This window comes from Ambystoma mexicanum, chromosome 9 (genome assembly GCF_040938575.1).
Source record: "Ambystoma mexicanum isolate Mex_15411 chromosome 9, UKY_AmexF1_1, whole genome shotgun sequence".
In the NCBI taxonomy this organism is placed as follows: Eukaryota; Metazoa; Chordata; class Amphibia; order Caudata; family Ambystomatidae; genus Ambystoma; species Ambystoma mexicanum.
This window is the reverse complement of record NC_090931.1, coordinates 1,119,253,578-1,119,272,764: the sequence shown is the minus strand read 5'-3', so window position 1 is coordinate 1,119,272,764 and position 19,187 is coordinate 1,119,253,578. Positions and strand designations below refer to the sequence as shown.

Genomic DNA, 19,187 nt, shown 5'->3' with positions numbered 1-19,187 from the left:
TGCAGTGGGACATATCAGAAGGTATGATATTGAGATCCTTACTAAATCTGCTTAAAGGGGTACCAATTACGTGTATGCGATATGAACTCGGGTTAAAATTGCTAGAATATAACAGTCAGTGGAAATCACTACTTAAATTTAACACAGCTGGTGGACTCTGTGTAAATCTACACGAGATAATAATTAATCAGACGTGCTGTAAAACTGGGTTGGAGAAATGCAAAATATATTGGAGAATATTGATAGCAGTGAAAATGAATTGTGGTATTTCCCCATGCAAGTCAAAAAGTGGCTCAAACAGATGGACTAGATTAAAACTAGAAGCCACACTGTAAGTGACTCCAATCAAGCAATCCCACTAAGTCAGTGCCTTGTCTGGGATGCCCAAGGGAAGCCCTTATTTATATATTTTTATGGCAAGTTATAATCTGGATGATGAACCCTTGTATAACACCCCTCTCTCAGAATCCCCCTGACCCCGCTGAGCCAAGAAGTAGTTTTGTTTTGCAAATTTAAAAGGTTTATTTGAAAAGTAAACAATATGTATATATATATATATATCACACTTTCATAATAAATTAATGTTTGATAGCACACTTGGGAAGATGATTGTGATCAACAATGGATAATATTACAGTGGTACACTCTTTTTGATGGATTAGAAGTGATATAGAGAGGATGAAGTAGCTGAGAATGCTTTTATGGCTTCAAGGACAATGCAATGATGAATAAAATGCAGTACAGAAATAACTTGATATGATTTAGCAAAAGATAATATAATCACTTTTTCTCCAATTCACCCCCTCCCCTATGCAATGTAAGAAATGGAAGGGGGAGCACACAGTTCTCAGGAATGCAATCAAATACAATACGAAATTCAGTTCCCCCCCAGCAAGCTTAGAGGAAAACAGGTAGAAGTTTGAAACACAGGCCCCAAAATGCTTTGAATGTGATGACAATGAAGTGAGAAATGTGCTAAAAATGCTTTTAATTCCCTCTAGAGGATCAGGGTGGGTGATATCTAGTTTATATTAGTTCAGGCTCACTTTAGCAATGCTCTATGAGTAACTAGCAGGTTAAAACGAATTTTAGCAAAGGAAAGCAAGAAGCTGATTTTTACACGTGGCTGAAATTGTGCAAAATGTCAAATCGCGGCAAATTTAATCGCATGCGTCAAGAATGATTGCGGAGGCACTATAAAGGAGTAGGAAGTCGATTCTAGGTTCGTTGGAAAGCCTAGAATCTTAGCTTTAAGATAAAAGTTATATTTAGTCATGGTAGTTTTTCGGATTTGAAATTTTAAAGCTCAGAATGACAGATGACAGTTTTCAGTTGAAAGATTACAGAATGACACGATTCTAGGAGGCAGTTCTAATAGGCTAAAATAGTTTTAATTAGATTAGATTAGTCTGGCACAGTCCTAGAGTACTCACACTATCTTTTGGACAGGAATGACTTTGTCACCGATCTGGTCAACAGGTTGAACGGGACTTCCGGCGGTTCTGCTCACAGCGGTCTGGTCTCTGGTTCTGCTCTCAGCACTGCACAGTTCTGGTCTCTCTGGATCTCTGGTCTCTCTGGATCTCTGGTCTCTCTGCATCTCTGGAGGTTGATGGATTTGAAGTCTGGAGTCTCCCGGCAAAGCGTCCCGCAAGAAAGTGGAAAGTGAATGCGTCCCCCTGTCCTGCACGGTCTGCTTTTATGTGTTTAGAAAGTGGGTGTGTGCGTGGCATAACTGAGCCTGCCCCTCTCTACTTGTCATTGGCCCAATACTCCCCTTTCCCATGATTGGGGGAAGGAAATGGATTGTCATCATGATGAGGTCTGTTTATGGGTCAGAGGATCCTCCCCTGGTCAATTTGCCCACAAATCTATATTTGATTCAAATACATATTTCCCGAATACACAAGTGGTTGACATTACATGTACATATTACAGATGAATTAAGACAGGTCTCTGTTCAAGCCCCATGTTCCTGCGAGCTGGGATTCAGAAATGACAACATTTTGCGCTTTTTGGTCGGTTTACCATTATCGGACATTTACCAAAAATTACACAAGTGTGCGCAAGGAGTATGGACATTAATTGATGAAGTGTCAGGTGAAGTGTCAGATTTTTAACATGCAGACATTTGGAGTAAGACCCTATTTTCCGCTAGCAACCCCCCAGAATACACCACAGGGTCCTAACACCTCTTAAAACGTGCACAGAAAAATCACAAGAATAATGATATTTATATAATTTTGACCAGTCCGCACTATGAGTTATCTATCTTTTTAAAATTATGCCCTGGTCAAAAAGGGGTGTGGCTTCCCACATCACATGGTGGAATAACTGGTTTATCCACTTCCCCCAAGCTCAGCTTGCTAGCAGAGGCACTGCCCCTCCCAGTTTCTCCCAAGAGGAAGCTATTTTACGACCCCCCCAATATAACATTTGCCTGAACCAAAGAGGGCCCATTGTTCAGTTCCCTGCAATCCCCAGGTGCCACTCCCCTTTCAATCAACAGGGCCATGTGATCTCCTTTTGGTGGGGCCAGCAGGATGCAGCCAGGCCTGGGAAGAGTTGTTGAGCCAGTTCAACTCCTGTCGGGGGTAGTTGTCAAGCAGAATTCAGCTAAATGTCACTTTAGTTCCCAGTTTTCTACATTCAAATCCAACTTACATGCAGCTATATTTTATATATACATTAAATAATTACTTCCTTCAAGTCATTTCAGAATATAGTTTTACATTATATCCACCTCTTAGCAAGTCTTTCTTTGGCCTGGTTTCGGTTCATTTGTTCAGTTTTACACAAAAGTCTGGTGGTTTTGAAACGCTGGCTTTCTGATAGTGGTGAGCACCAGTACTGCATCCATTTTTGACATTAAGAAAATTAATTTCCCACAGTTCTGGGTTGCTTTTGGCAATCAGCATTGCCATTCCCAATGGTTTCAGGCTACTGTGTGTGTAGCCCAATGGTGGTTTTAGGCAGTGCCCTCCTGTGCTCACAACATAGGCAAAGATGGGTGGCAGCCTATTCTTCATGTTTTCCCTGTGCACTCTCTGGGGAGTTCTGGCCATCATGATGTTTTCAATGCCAGTACTGCACAGTTTTATGGTAGGGCTTGGCTGCATGGGTAAAACATCCCACAACACTCTGAATTATAAATTGTACAGATGTTCACACATAAGTGAGAAAAGCTCAGGTTGTGTGCCAATATACCACAGCAAGTCACCGAATAGATATTGAGATAATACTTTGATGTTAAGGCTCAATCTATTCCCTACTCAAGAAAAACCTTTCCTTTGTGATATATATAGACCGATGCACTAAGCCTCTAGAACATCTTATTTTGGCCGGTCCCCACTTACAACAAAAACACACTATGCACTTTTTCAGATACGAAATAATTGAAAACAAAAATGCCAATAGATTTGGAAATACGTGATGAGCGGGAACCAGATTTCGAAGTGTATAGCTGCTTTGAATTTTATACAGATGTCTTAGAAATAAATGAAGAAAGTAACAGATTAATTTTGTATGTAAATGGATGAAATTTTACAGAGTGATATTAGGATTGTTATATATATGACAATTGGATTTAATTGTATAGTAAATTGTTGTGTAAAGAATCATTGTGAAAGGTTTACTTGAAAACCAAAACACAAAATAAAATAAAAAATGACATTTGTGTCAGCCTACCAGCCATATTTCAAAGCAAATCATTGTCCCTCCTGCCAATTCACTTACCTTTAAGAGAGGTATGGCTTCCTTTCTTCCCAGGTGTGTTACCCCCTAATAGGGTTAGTTGTTATAGATACCTCAGAGTTGAACAAAAGCTGGCTTAACAGAAACCCAGCCCACCAAACCCTGCTCAAGGCAAGCAGTGTCCCAGGCAAGGTAGGGCCAGGGGGACACATGCTCTCACCCGTGACTTATGCTTTGGAGGTTCAAAAGTCGATAGAGCAGTAGTGGACTTTGAATGACCACTATTACAGCTAGGTTCGGCCATTCCAGTCTTCGTCAGCAACCTTTCAGAAATGGGTTGCCACCTAACTGGACTTAGCTGAAGATGCAAAAAAGCATCTGCGGAGACTCCCATGACGTAGGGGACCCGGAGGACACCTCAGGCACTACAAGCAGCAGATGTGACCCTGCACATGGTTTCCAAGCAAAAGGACAAATGAACACAGAATAAAGGCTCCAAAAGACCGCCCATTCTAGGCAGCAGAGCATGGAGGTCCAAGGCTCACGACCAGTATACACTAAGATTCACAGCACTAGACCACGACTCAAGCCTCCAGGAGGACAGCGTTACTGATGCAGAACTCTGAACAGACTAGGCCCACTAGTTCCAGGGTGTCATAAACCTTTGGGACTAGACAATGAACATCCTGGAGGATTGTATACTTTCATCCAGGCTGCACCCCTGTAAATTAGCTACAGATAGGCTCAAAGGGGAGAATTCCAGTGAAAAGGAGAAGGCTTTATTCCCGTGTTGAGAAGGCTGGGCACGTTCAGAGCACCTGTTGACATAAATACTGCCAGCAATGCCGGGGATCATGGTTGGTGTTCCGGTGTCAGGCGGTCAGGTGCCGTAGTAACAGCCAATGCCGCAAGCCCCATTGTTCCAAGTGTTGCAGCCCCTGGGATGTGACAAAGGGAGTGAGGCATCATAGAAGAATTCCCCTGACAAGTCAAAAGCAGAGTTTCACCTCGAGATGACTAGCTTGGACAGTAGTGGATGCAGCAACGGACCACCGATCTCTGAGAATTCTTTGTCTTCAGATGCATGCCTCCAGTGGTCAACTGCAGAAAGACTCCGTATCCCCTCCCGATACATGACCACCAGTCCACCTCTGGAAGGGCCTGTTACATTCAAACCCTGAGCGGCTGTTTAACCATGGACTACCAGCCCAGGTACAGCCATAAAGGACTGATTGGTTTGGAATGTGCATTAGAGCACTATCCAGTCAGACACTGTTTACCAAATATGCTGCCTTGCAGCAAAAAAGAAAACGTGCACTGGAGTGTACCTAAAAGGTTTACAAATATGGTCCCAGTGCTGCCAACTTATCTGGGCTACATTGGGTGAGTAAAAATGTCAAAGATTCTAGAACTGTCAGCTCCAGGGATGGCGTTTGATTGCTGTGCTCCTGTGCCTAGCCTTTTTTCATGCTCCCTGATATTATACTGTGATTACTATAATAATAACTCGTGAAAGGATGTCAACCCCTGCTACTCAGGATGCTAAACGGCAGAAAGGTGATGAGAAGGATACTTCTGGAGAGACAAGAGAGGACAAACTCTTTGAGATGCTGAGCAAAATGACACTGGACATTGGAGAAATAAAGACGGCCCTTTTAAAGTCTGAAGAGAAGTTTTCCAAAGTGGCCAAAAGAGTGGATTCTGTTGAAGATCACTTGAATGTGGTTGATGAAAAAACTTTAAAACTGATGGACCAGATAAGGGAATTGAAGATGGACAATGAGAGGATTACTCAGAAGCTCTAAGAGCAAGAAGATTTTTCACGGAGGAATAATCTTCGTTTTGCTGGTTTTCCAGAAAATGCAGAAGGAAGTAACATCATTGACTTTCTAAATAAGACCTTACCTAAATTGCTAAATATTGATGCAGCTGTTTCATTGGAGTTGGAGAGGGCCCACCGGTCTCTGGGACCTAAACCAGCCCTGGGTGAGCGGCCAAGACATATTATTGTTAAATTCCTGAGATTCCCTGCGAAAGAGTTGGTGCTGAGGAAAGCCCGGGAGCTGAAGGATCTTGCCTGGGGTGGAAACAAAATAATGGTGTTCATAGACCTGAGTAAGGATATCATGGATAAACGGAAAACTTTTATTGGGGCTAAGATTGAAGCTCGTGAGAAGAACCTAAAATACTACATGGTTTATCCAGCAATTCTGAAGATTGTGGTAGATGGTCGACTGCATTCATTTACTGAGAGCAAACTGGCTGAGAATTTCCTAACTGGCTTAGATTTGGACCCAATGGAAGGCACTTCATCTGGTCTGGGGGCCAGGGAGAGACTGAGGAGGAGAAAGGGTCGATCTGACACACATTAGTCTGTGGTGGTAACAGATGCTTAACTGCACGTATTTTCTTTTTTTAAATAATATTTTTTTCTAGTTTTATTACTTTGCTATTGTTTTTAATGGATGAAAATGGCCGCTGCCGCCTGTATTAATTTATTTACAACAGTTTCGAATGTTTTTATTTACTTATACCTTTTCCCGGAATAAGAGTGGTGTTTGCCTTCCCGTATGGTGAATTTAGAGTAAAGCACCTTGTTGTTCTGTTTTCGTTACGTACGACGTAACGTGGCTGACATGGATTGTACTTCCTGGTTCAGTCGATCATGATCGGGATGGTGCAATGGGAACGGAACTCAGCTGGATCACTCTGCGGCTTCTAGCCCGTCATGATCAAGTGCTTCAGCCACTCACATGGATCCTCCCAGTGTTCGGAGCTTCAGCTTGCACAACCTCGTTCCGGCTCACCTTATGTGGAGTCCCCGTTTTTCTCTCCGCAACTTGGTAAGCCTGCGACATTTACATAACATTGTTACGGGGGGTTTGCGTTGGCTCATACATCCCGTGGCTGTCACCTAAATGAACGGACTTGTGCCTCATGCTCATACCATAACTTGAGAGCGTACTTGTCCGCTGCTGGCCTGATACGTGTCCCTCAATGCTTTTGCTGCATTTAATCGTGCTGTGTAGTCTGCCTATAATGACAATGGATGCACCGCAATCCCCTGCGTGCCCCCTTCATGGCGTGCAAAATGCGCATCTGCTGTCACCCATTATCTGTATTCTCTTCATTCATTGCCTTCGCTTCATGGGGTGCTTTATTATGTGAACATGTGACCAGCTGTTTTTTTTCTTGGCTGAGCTGGGGCATAATGGAACAAAAATCTGATGCTCAGGGGAGATTCATTGGATCGCCCTTTCACTGGAATGGATTGCACACGCCTGATTTCTGCTGCAATTGAGAGGGAACTCAGTGAGCATCATTGCGGGTACCGGGGCCACATCGAAAGGAGGGAGACTGCCACAAGACGTAACGTGATATGGAGGAATTCACCTAGCATTCAGGCAGAGCTGTAATGCACCATCCAATACGAACGTGCTGGATTTGAGGAAAGTTCTGGGTTATGGGACTTTGGAGCTGTGCACTGGAGTTGCGGCTGGGAGACTGGATATGGGACAGAGATGGCATCTGGTTGTTTTTCTGGTTTGCATATATGATTGAAACACCCCCCCCCCTTTTTTTTTTTTAACAAGAATGTTCAAGGGCCCCGAGTTATTTCTTTAAGTGGTTATGACTAGTTGCACTCTACATTTCATGAAAATTCCACTGTTGTGATATTCTCTGCTCGACTATCTCAGTGCGCTGGATTGTTCTGGGATGCTGCTGTATGTGGTGTACATGTGACCTTGGAGGTGGGTTGTTGATCTTTTGAAGGGGGAGGGGGAATGTACAATGTTGAAATGTCATCCCTTATAGACTTTTTTGCTACTGCAGTACCCCTGAGAGAGGAGTCATATGGTTACAGATGTTTTCGGGAGGGGGTAGCACATAACTTTCATTTGAATACGAGTGAATACGAGAGGTTCTTGGAGGCATACATCTTCAATACTCTATGGTTCATTATGGTTTTATGGAGGTGTTCCTGTGATTTCCTGCTGCTTACACTCATTTCCTCATCCCTCTCTTTCTATATTTTGTTCTGTCAATGGGGGGGGGGTAGTCTGATTTTTTTGGAGCCCGGATACTGTTATGAGGGATTCTTGAGTCAGATTAGATATGGGTTGAATGCTTTATGTGTTCTGTGGGTCTACTTGGAAACTGATCTTTTTCATATCCTCATATCCGGTCTCCTAGGGGGATGGGGGTATGGTACTGAGATTTTTGCAGGCTGACATATTGATTTCATTGACCACTTGTCTCATGTTGACTGTGGGGTTTAAATGGGGAATGGTTTAGTGGGTTTATAGGGTGTTAGTAGTTGCCTTTGTATGGGCTTTGAGTTTTGTGGTTGGGGAGTTGTATATATATATATATATATATATATATATATGGAATACTGAGGTTTTTTTTTGTTGTTTTTTTTTATTTTTTATTTCTTGGGGAGACGGTGTTCGGATTAGATCTTTTAGGTGTTTGTGATGATTAGTTGATAGGGATTAGTGTGTTGGGTTGTGGGGTCATAATGGGCTTGCAGTATTTAATTCTGGGAATTTTCTGAGAACGTGTTTTTACCTGATCTGGATGTGGGGGGTGGGTGGTAAAAAGGGAATTCACATGATCTAGATTGATTTCGGGGGGGATATTATTGTGAATTACTTTATATAAGGTTTGGGTTGGAGATTCGTCTCTGGTGGGTATGGTTCAGAATGGTTTACTCGATGTATATAATAAGGCATGTGTTAGGTCCCCTGCTTATCGGACTGGTTTTTTTGTGCAAAGCTTGTACTTTCTGTTTGTTCGTTTAAATGTTTTGTTGTTGTTGTGTCTATGTACTTTTTTGTTTTTATTTTTTGGAACTCTGCCTTTGACCTTGATGGTTACTGCTCCTATGATACTGTTCTAATTTGGGAGTTATGGTTGCGTTAACCTTTGTTTCTTGGAATGTTAAGGGGATTGGGAATGTTGTGAAACGACGCAAGGTTCTAGCAAGATTGTGGAGGAGTGGTGCTGATGTAGTGTTTCTTCAAGAGACTCATCTGGACGAACAAACTGAAAAATACTTGGCCAACTCGAAATATTCTAGAGTGGTCTCGAATTGTTATGATTCTAAATCTAGAGGGGTAAGTATCTTGTTTAGGAAAGGCTTGTTGTTTAAGATTGAAAAGACAGTTATGGATGGGGAAGGTAGAATCCTGTTACTTGATGTGCTCCTTGATGGGAAAAAAATGACATTTGGATCTGTGTATGCGCCATGCTCGCCAGCTGTTTCTTTTCTTGATCAATTGAGCATTTTGTTGGATGGTATGGAGGGTGATTCATTAGTGTTGGGTGGTGACTTTAATCTAGTGATGGATAGTAAAATGGATCGTAGATCAGAGTGTAAATATTATAATGAGAGGATTAGTGAGGAACTCAGGACATTTGTGTTCAAATACAATCTTATTGATATATGGAGGGAACTTCATCGTGGTGAAGAAGAGTTTTCCTTTCATTCGCCTGTTCATGATTTTTTCTCCAGAATTGATTACTTCTTTATTAGTATGGCTTTGAGTGATCAAACGATCTCAACAAACATACTAGAGAGAGGTATATCAGATCATGCTCTGTTGGACCTCCAGTTGATTTTGGATAGTAAGAGTACTAAAACGAGGAGGTGGAGGATGCAAGCTGAAATGCTGAAGGATAATTTGGTTGTAGAGGGCTTGGAGGCTTTCATTGGTCATTACTTTAACGAAAATTTAGACCGGCCAGTATTAAGTCTGTTTGGGACTGTTTTAAGGCGGTTTTGAGGGGTGAATTGATTAGTAGAGCGGCCCATGTGAAGAAAAAAAAACATTTGATTAGTGATTTGGAGGCAGAGATTAAAAATTTGCAGAGGGTCTGTGCTACTAACGGTTCAGGACAATCCAAACTGGAATTGCGTAAGTTGGAGGCGGAATTGGAGGCCCACATTCAAAACTTGGCAAGGCAAGTAAGAGTTTGTTTTATTCGAAACAGAAGTCCTGGGAATCGGGTGATCGTAATGGCAAACTATTGGCGTATAAGCTTAGGAAGATGGTGTCTGATTCATGTGTTTCTTCTATCCAAACTGATGGGGGTGTTACTTTAAATAGAAATGGCGATATTTGTAGATACTTCAAAGGTTATTATGAGGCATTGTATGGAGAAGATTGTGACCCGACTTCTGATAGACTGGACACATTTTTTGAGAAAATTTCACTCTCACGCCTGACTCTGGAAAAACGTACCTCTCTTAATGCTGCAATCGAGGTTGCTGAGGTTAGTTTGGCTATAATCGCAAATGAATGATGGAAAATCACCGGGTCCAGATGGTATTGTCTCGGAATTTTATAAAAAATGTGATGTTCAATTGGCACCTGTTTTGTGTGACCTTTATAATGATTTTGTTGTATCGGTATGATGTGTGATTCCATGAAAGAGGCAATGATTGTGGTGATCCCGAAACCTAATAAAGATCACACTAGATGTGGGAATTACAGGCCTATCTCAATGCTAAATGTGGACCTTAAAATTTTCACAAAAATTTGGGCTAACAGATTGGGTTTATGTATGAGAGATATGGTTGATGGGTCACAGGTGGGTTTCATTCCAGGGAGATATGGTTATGACAATATTCGAACCGTGTTAAATGTGGTTGATGACCGATTTGGGAAGGACACAAATGAACTCATAGTTTTTTTTGATGCTGAAAAAGCCTTTGATAGGGTAAACTGGAAATTTCTAGAATTCACTTTACTGAAAATGGGTTTTGGCCCGATTTTTATGAGGATAGTAGATTGTATTCATAATGATGTTAAGGCCCGGGTGTTGGTTAATGGGGTGGTTTCGGATCCATTTCAGTTGTTAAAGGGCACGAGGCAAGGCTGTCCGTTGTCACCTTTTTTGTTTGATTTGGCGTTGGAACGTCTGGTTACTTATCTTAGACAATGTGAGATTATTAAAGGTATTAATGTTGGGAAGGTTGAAGTGAAAGTTCTATCGTATGCTGATGATATGCTCCTTATGTTATCGAATCCGGAAGTGTGTGGAGATTCAATGTTTCAAGAAGTGGGTGAATTGTCAGGACACAAGGTGAATTGGGACAAGACTGAGGTTTTTCCTTTGTCTGGTTGGTGTGTGAATACGGTTTTGAGCTCATGGAATTGTAAATGGTCTCCAGAGGGGGTTAAATATCTAGGAGTTCATATTATTGGGGACTTGAAGAAATTACAGCAATATAATCTGGATTTGGTGAATGCGCAAATGTCATTATTGATTAGGAGATGGGAGAGATTGACTCTGAACTTGTGGGCAAAGATCAATGCAATTAAAATGGTTCTTTTGCCAAAAATCTTGTATGTTATTCAGTCCATCCCGTTGTTGTTGTATAAGAAGCAGTTACTTAAGATTGAGAAACTTTTTTCTTCTTTCTTGTGGGGTTCTGGTAAGAGGCCTCGGGTTCCGAAATACATGCTAGTACAAAAAGTTGAAGATGGAGGTTTTGGATTCCCTGACTTGATGAAATACTATAAAGCGTTTGTACTTAAAAAAAGCTCATTTTACTTTAGGGATAGAGTGGTGAATGAACCAATTTGGTTGCGTATGGAAAGGGGCGTTTGTGCTCCTTTTGACTTGAGATCCATATATAGTATGGATAAATTGCCGATTAAGAGATTCAAGTTGCGCCCGGTTGTGGCTACTAGACAAGTAATTGGGGAGTGGTTTTGGGATAATGATATGAGTTATGGATTCAGTAGAGATGCTTCTATATGGTACAATGCTGCTTTGCAGATTGATAATAAATGTTTGAGTTGGCCTAGTTGGATTAATAAGGGTATCCTGAAATTGGCAGATGTATTGGATGGGGATAGGTTGTTGAGTTTTGAGGCATTAGTGAATAGGTATGGTTTGAGGCGAAGTGAATTGAATAGATACTTGGCTTTTGAAAATTTGATAACTTGTAGGTTGGTTTTGGCTGATGGTTCTATTGGAAATAAACCAGAGATTGCTACCTTATTGGAAGGTCCGGAATATGGAGTGCGTACTTCTATGCAATTTAGGCCTATTAATGAGAAACTTCGGGAGGCATGGTCTAGATTAAGAAATATTTGGTCTGATGATGTCCTGGATGAGATTTCTGAGTTGGATTGGAAATACATTCTAAAGGTTAATTTGCACTTGGGTCCTGATATGGGCTTACGGTTAATTCGACAAAAAATCATTGGGAAGGTGTATTGGACACCTGTTAGGATGTTTAGATTGGGGCTCCGACCGGATGATTTGTGTTGGAGTTGTAACAGGGATAGAGGTACTTTAGTGCATTTACTGTGGGATTGCCCGAGAGTGCTGGAGTTTTGGACGCCAGTGATTGATAGAATTGATTTGATTTTTGATGTGGTTTTGTGGAGGTCGGCAGTGAATGTCATCTTACTTTCCCGTAAAGATAGGAGTGGTCGAATTGCGAGACATTCTTGCTGGATTGATAGGGCCATTATGGTGGCTATTAAGTTAATACTCAGGGTTTGGAAATCAAGGAAGAAACCTAATGTTGATGAGTGGCTGACAGAATTACATGTGTTGGCACAGTATGACAAGGTTTCATTCCATAATAAAGATAAGGATGAAGATTATTTGAGATTGTGGGGTCCTTTTATGGCCTTGTATGGCTGATGGGGAGATGGCATTTTTTTGGCGGTAATGGTATTCGAGGTGTAGAGCGTGGGGTTCCCTTTTTTTCTTTTTTGTCTTGTCTTGTGTGGTTGTGGTTCTTTTTGATGGTTATGTTTCACTATGGTTGGTTTTCTGCCTGAAATGAACTGTTTAAGATACTCTTGTCAGTTTGTACATTTCATGCTTATACTGTCTGTGAAACATTGTTTCTCTGATTATTGTTGTTTATGAGAAAACGAATAAAGTATTGTTAAAAATGTCAGATTAAAAGAATGGTTTATAGCAAGATGGACTCTCCAGAGCTTGTCAAAATCAAGATAAACCAGCAGCAGCGCAACTTACCACAACCCCCAGGAAAAGGAATGCCAAACAATCAATTTTCCGAGCAAACAGCGCCTGAGCAGAATCCCTCGCATGAAAAGGGGGTGGGGATAGCAGGAGTTTTTAAAACTGCACCATGTAAAGACCCAACTCAGGGGAATAAAAAACAGCCGTCAAGTCAGGTGAGAAACTGAGCCAATGGATGGGGGGGGGGGGAAGAGCAGTGCTCCAGATAAGATTTTGAGGTGGGAGTATTTTACTCCCTATTTCGAAACTAAATGTGATTTCAAGAGAGTCAAAATTAGTTTTCTCCTTTGCAAGAGTAAAATGTATGCGACATCCAGCCAACGTGCAAAAACTCTATTGAAATTATTACAATGTGGCAGCTTTCTGCATTGTGACAGAATACACCTTTCATTATTTCTCTAACGTCTGGCCATTTGATCTCTCATGTATATATTTAAATGTTGAAAACACAAAAACATAGCCAATTCCATATTAAAGCAAACATGAATTGTATTGTGTGTTTTGAGGTTCGCTAGCAGAATTGTCTTTTGATTTTTAATGAAAGTCCTCATTTCCTGGAACGATTAGTACCTAATGGTATGTCAATGCTATGATAAGGCAAGGATTCCATGCTCAATTCTGTACCTAATCTCATGGTCAAACTGTTATATTTATATACTGTTATACAATAACAGTATATAACTGTTATAACTGTATATACTGTTATATTTATATAGCGCTTTTGGCAAAGCGCTGTACATAGAGCATATTTATCACAATTATCACCAAAACAAAGCTTTATCGACCTCGAAAGGATGAAAGGCTGAGCTGGCCTTGCTGGGATTCAAACCTGCAACCAACAGATCATGCACAGATCGCAGCAATGAGTGCACAACTGGCTGAGCTATCTTATTGGCTAACACCCTTCAAAGGTCGGTAAACCGAGTATCGACCGATGTATAATAATCACAGTGCCTAGAGGTTGGACGAACCATGCATGAAGCGCTACATGAAGTTAAATACCTATCTGAAGTATCACAGGGACTGGTTTTGCTGAGTTTGTATTACAAATGTAACTTTCATTTGTTTGTTTTTTTTACCAGCGCTTGCACTTGCTGGAGAGTCAGATTTTGGCTGTTTTAATTGTAGTCTTGAAGATTTGAAAGATGCTGTGACCCCTGTGATTGGTGTAATGACAATCACTCACCCTTGAGAAAAGACTCTGCTGCTACTGACCATTTATAGCAATGTACTCCATTGACTGCAAGGTTCAATGAATGTAAACTAGATCTTGCATACTAATCTCATTCTTTTTATAATTGGAGTGTAAATTAAATTTTAAGTGTAAAAATAATCTGTCTAGGCATTATTATACACACAGCACAGTAACTCTGTAAAATAACATTGTGCAATACTGGTTTGCTTTCACTGGGAAAAAGTGTGTTACAAAAGATTAATTCTCAATTGCAACTTAGTTTTCCATCTTATTAATTATGCAATCCTAAAATGCTAGGAAAATAAATATGCACACAACACAGTAGAAGCTTTACGGAAATAAATCATTCCTTATATAACTCTGTGCAGTTTCTTTTTTGAAAGGCTTCAGAGAACGAAATTCTGTTTCAGAGGCTTTTCTCCATGGCTTAGAATTACATCCATGTAGATACAAATCAAAAGAAACGTTCTGGTTTCTGTCAAGTAAGCGGACCGTTGCACTGCCCTCTGCTCTAAACCTTTGAGTAAATGTACAAAGGAAAATAATAAATCTGCAGCATTTTAAAAAAATGTATGCGTAAAAAGGCCTGGTATGATCTTTATCTGGAGGCCTGGGGGAGAGGAGGACAGGAATAGGAAAACCAGAGTATAAAGGCCAGTAAAAGGGAGCCAGAGTGGAGGGTGAGGTCAGGAGATGCAGACGTGGACCAAGAGACTAGAAGGAATACGGAAGGCATAATGAGTGCTGAGGAGATTGTGGACGACTTTGACAGGCGAGGTATTGTATGGGAGAGAGTGTTAACTTTTGGAAAGGCTGGATCTGTGATTGTGAGTGTCTGTGAGAAGTAATGTTAGTGGTGTGAGGTGCAGAGGGTGAGAGTAGTAGAGGGAAAAAAGGAGAGAGTAGTCATGAGTGGTAGAGAGAAGGGAGAGGGACAAGTTGTAAAGGGGAAGGTTAGAGTTAAGTAGATGTAGGAGGAAGGGAAGTGTAAAGACCAGAGGGACAGAAGAGGAGAAGAAGTGGGAGGAGAGAGAGAAAAGAGGGAGACAGGAGGAGAGAGCAGAGGGAAAAAGAAGATCAAGAGGCAGTAGAAGGAGGAGAGGAAACGGTGGAAGAGAAGGAAGGAGTGACAAGAGGTGATGATAGAATAAAGGGGTTAATGTTAAAGGATATTTGTACCGTGCACTATCACCACCGGAGTGGTCCCCTGGCGCTCTGGCGGCTCTGAAAAAGTGAGGAAAAAAACAGGGGGTGAGTTAGTGGGAATAAGCTGGAAAAGTGCAAGAGAGCAGTGATGTGCTGTTGGCGGCCTCAGCCTGGTGGGTCAGCTGGCTGGGCCTGGGGTGTTTTACGGTCAGGAGGCGTTGTGTACTGTTGGTCTATGTGTGGTTTTGTTTTGTTGTTGCAGTGTAGTGAAGTGTGTGCAGATTGTTGTGCTGTATGCTTGTGGTAGAGTTTGAAAGGAGTATGCAGAGGGGTGAAATTGTTAGTGGATTGGTTAATTGGCATTGCGGTCCTGACGTGAGGAGCTGAATTTCCCTATTCTGTCCAGGTGCGGTGTGGGAGCATTTGTGCATCTCTGTCCTGATCTGGGCTGTCCGATACTCACAGTCCCTTTCACACATGACCTCCACTCCCATTCATAACCCTACCCAAGTTCGGCTCGGCCACCTATGTGACACCTGTTTGTATGTGGTACAGGCAGGCGTATGTGAGGCCCAGAGAGCATTCCCAATTTAGTCAGTGTGCAGCATTGACGAGTCAAGGCTATTCCATTTATATGTGGCGTGTGGTGGCATTCATCATCTTATTCAGTTGTTTTTGCAGGCTATCGTTCCCAGCCCTTTCGCAACATGGCACATGCCAGTGCTTGCATTACGTCCAGGGGCGGTACCTGCCTTCATTCACAGCTCATATGGTCTGTGTCCATGCCAATGTTCACAACTTAGTTCAAGTGTGATAAGTGCTAACATTCACACATCTCTATACAAGTATGGTACCTGATAGCAATTATGGGTCGGGTGAGGTTGTTGGCTGGGGTTGGCTAGGGATGTCGATTTCTGTCCTTATGGGTGTTGCTTGTGTTCTATTTGACTTAGCGTTGTCTCTCTTATTGTGGTAAGAGTTTCTCTGGTCGGTTCTGGGTGTTGTCAGTGTCCTCTTAAATTTAATCAGCCTTTTCTTTGCGTTTCCCCCTTCGGTTGTTTCGGTTTTTTCAGTTTGAATCTGTGGTGTTGAAGAGCCATGATTTTAGTAGGTTTCTGAAGAAGGTGGAGAGGAGTGAGAGGGTGAGAGAAATGAGAGTGACAGAGATTTTCAATATGATGCCCAAATTACCTCACAGACCAACATTGTGGGATTATAGTAGGTAATCCTTAAGAAGTCCCAGAGGGAGTTAGGCAAAAAAAGGCCTTGGCCTTGAGGTCTTCCTGGATAGAGAAGCTAGATTAGATAGAATGGATTACCAATCTCTAGTATTCCACAAGAACCTTGGGTGGCAGGGACTAGGGTGGAGGGAACCCACGGGAGGTTGAGTGACTAGTAAGAAGAATCCTGTAGTTTGTCTCAACACCCCAAATACAAGTCGAGACTCAACATAAACCCTTTAATAATCTATTGATCTGGAGAGCTTTTATGAGGCCATCTGTTACATTTATCATAGACACAAATAACAGGGCCACTGTTGCACTTTTAGCCTTATGGACTGATCTGTGCCCCCAAACCAAATAAAGTCAGCAGAGAGGTTAAAAAGAAACAAATTCAAAAAATAAATCTAGGGACACACCAACCATCTGCAGATATGCTGGGGATCCCACTAAAAGAAATGGAAACGCTGCAAAAAGATAATGATTTTCCTAATAGCTTCCAAGACCTCTGTACCAGCAGTGGTTCTGAAAAACCTCCTTAAACAAAACAAGAACTGTTTGCCTTTCCTTTTCCTTTACCTCATATTCAGCCTTTTTGAGTTCATGTATTTTATCGATCTCGGTATCCTCAACCAGCAGCTTCTGCAGTTCATTCTGTGCTGTGCTTTTAAGCCGATCTACATCGAGTTTCTGTAGAAGGAGTGTGGTCTTGTCATCCTCTGCTTGTTTAACGTCAGTCTAAGAGAGTAGAAAAGCAACATAAGTAAGTAGCAAAGGAGATTTGGGTTGAAAGAACTGGCTGATGAGATAAAAGGATTAGATAACCTGCCAGCGTTTCAATTCTTCTTTCAGTAATTGTAGCTCTTCCATGCTCATTTCCGAATATCCACCTGTTTAGATCTAAAGCAAAAATAATTTTAAAGAAACACTAACATGTACACAACATACGTATACATACAAAAGAAATATGTTGTATTTTAAAAGTAATTCCATAAAGCAATGGACTGCTGCATCCAATAAATAGTGTCAGGAAAGATTTCCCTTTTAGGCAACTTTTCCCCCATATTTAATGGAACCCATAAACTTTTTGTTTTTGACCTGTCCTGACTTTTTACAGAACATTCATGGCTTTTTGATCATTTGTCATGGGGAAACTGACTGGTCCTTCAGACAGTCAGTATTGGGAAACTATGTTTTCCTTTTGTCCTTCAACTTTTTACCTTCTTTTGTAACTTTGTACAGAGCATCTTACTAAGCAGTACAATAGGGATACCTTTGTGTTACTCTAGACTTTTACCTATGGGATTTTTGGCTACTTTTTAATGTGCCAAAAGACAAGCTGGTGGCAGCAGATACAGTTATAACATAACATGCTTGCTATATTTTTAGTAGGCAGATTCACGTTTACCGTGTTTGGCTACAAACAGTGGCTAGTGTCCCAACATGGCCATTCCACAAGATTTTTCGCTTGTTCTTTGGCCGTTTTGTTGTTTGGCCTGCCTTGTCAGGACAGGAAATCCCTAATATGGTAATGCATTTGCCTGGGAAAGCTGCGGTTTTCGTGAACTAGTGCATGCCATTTGTATGTGGACCCAGGAAGTGGGTTGGGACTGTATGTTCCCAATCCACAAACTGGAGCCAATGAGTCTAGTGTGCATGCACAAAAGAAACCCACGGTGTCTCCCAATTGGACCACTGCTGGCTGAGTGAGTGGTGAAGATCCTTGCTATTGGAGGGTTGAGTTTGATCACTCACCTGAATTTGGGATAAGAGGAGTCCTGCAGCCATTCCAGCAGAATCATAAACTGAGCCAAGTATTCTGTGTAGCTGGCCATCTGACTGAAGACCCGTGGATGACTTTTGAAGAGGCCTGTCAACCTTTTTCTGCAACAGTCCCGGTGAAGCTCTGTTGGGCTACCTGATATCAGAAGACCCTTGTTAGTGTTTCATCCCTTGGACTGGTGGGACCAACCAGTTTCAATACCTTCTCACGATCCTGCAGCTTTTGGAAGTGTCTTGGACTAGCCGATTGACTGACCAGCTCTAAATTGGCCTACCTTGCCAGAAGCATCGGCGTTCCACAATTTTATCTGGAACTTCGGTCGTCAGCAGCTAGACCTACAAATCACCTTCCTGCCAAGTTTCAGCTTCCAAGTATCAAGGTATTCTGTCCTGCAAATCGGTTTTTGTTTGTGAATGGAGACACACCTGCTGTCACCCGTGTACAGCAAATGTCCCTGGAAGCAGCCATCCTCAGTCTGGAAGAGTGTCCTGAAGAGCTTTGCATCAGTGCCTCCTGCCTTTCTATTTCGGAAATGGTTGCACCCAGCTCCTGGTCCCGGGTGGAATCTTCCTTGCACCCACAGCTCCTGGGCATCATCTACTGGATACAACAGTGGGAAAACCTGCCTCCAGCTACCACCATTTGGCATGCCAAGTCCTTTGGGAAAATCGGAGTAAGGGTGGCGAGTAGTCACAATATTTACTGGTGCCCCTAGCTCCTCCATTCTTTGTTAACAACTTGATTTATTCCATTCTTTCGCTATTCAAACATTTGATTAAAAAGCGGGTCTAACTGATAGAAAAAGTACTTTCATTAACTGTAAACTACTTACAATGTCATTTGGACCATTTCTCATCACCACAAGAACTCTTCCTGCCTTTGTTCCCTCTCCTAAAGGAACATGGTGACTTTTGGAACGAGGCTCCATTCAAATTAGGGATTGGACTCAGAGTTAGGACTTCTATTCTTATGGACTGGTTCTCTGATTGCATTACTACTTACCTTCCCTTTCAAGTATATAGCTGAAATTGTGTCCATTCCTATACGCAAAGGTGACTGTATATGTTTTATATTTAGAGTGTTGTATCAACTGCTTGATTCTTTTTCCTAGTCTATTTTTGGGCTTGTAATA

At 41.8% G+C, this 19,187-nt stretch overlaps 1 protein-coding gene across 3 annotated transcripts in view; it reads right to left on the bottom strand.

Moving 5' to 3' along the window:
- Nucleotides 1-19,187, bottom strand: part of NMI (N-myc and STAT interactor) — a 471,986-nt gene that overhangs the window by 413,304 nt on the left and 39,495 nt on the right. For 2 of the 3 annotated variants that reach the window (XM_069616491.1, XM_069616492.1), the window contains exons 2-3: nt 17,098-17,172; nt 16,852-17,010 (exon numbers count right to left, since the gene is read on the bottom strand). In XM_069616491.1, the coding sequence (XP_069472592.1) occupies nt 16,852-17,010; nt 17,098-17,148 (210 nt within the window). In that variant the 5' untranslated portion in view covers nt 17,149-17,172. The remainder of the gene's footprint in view (nt 1-16,851; nt 17,011-17,097; nt 17,173-19,187) is intronic. The other variant, XM_069616490.1, reaches the window with a different exon arrangement.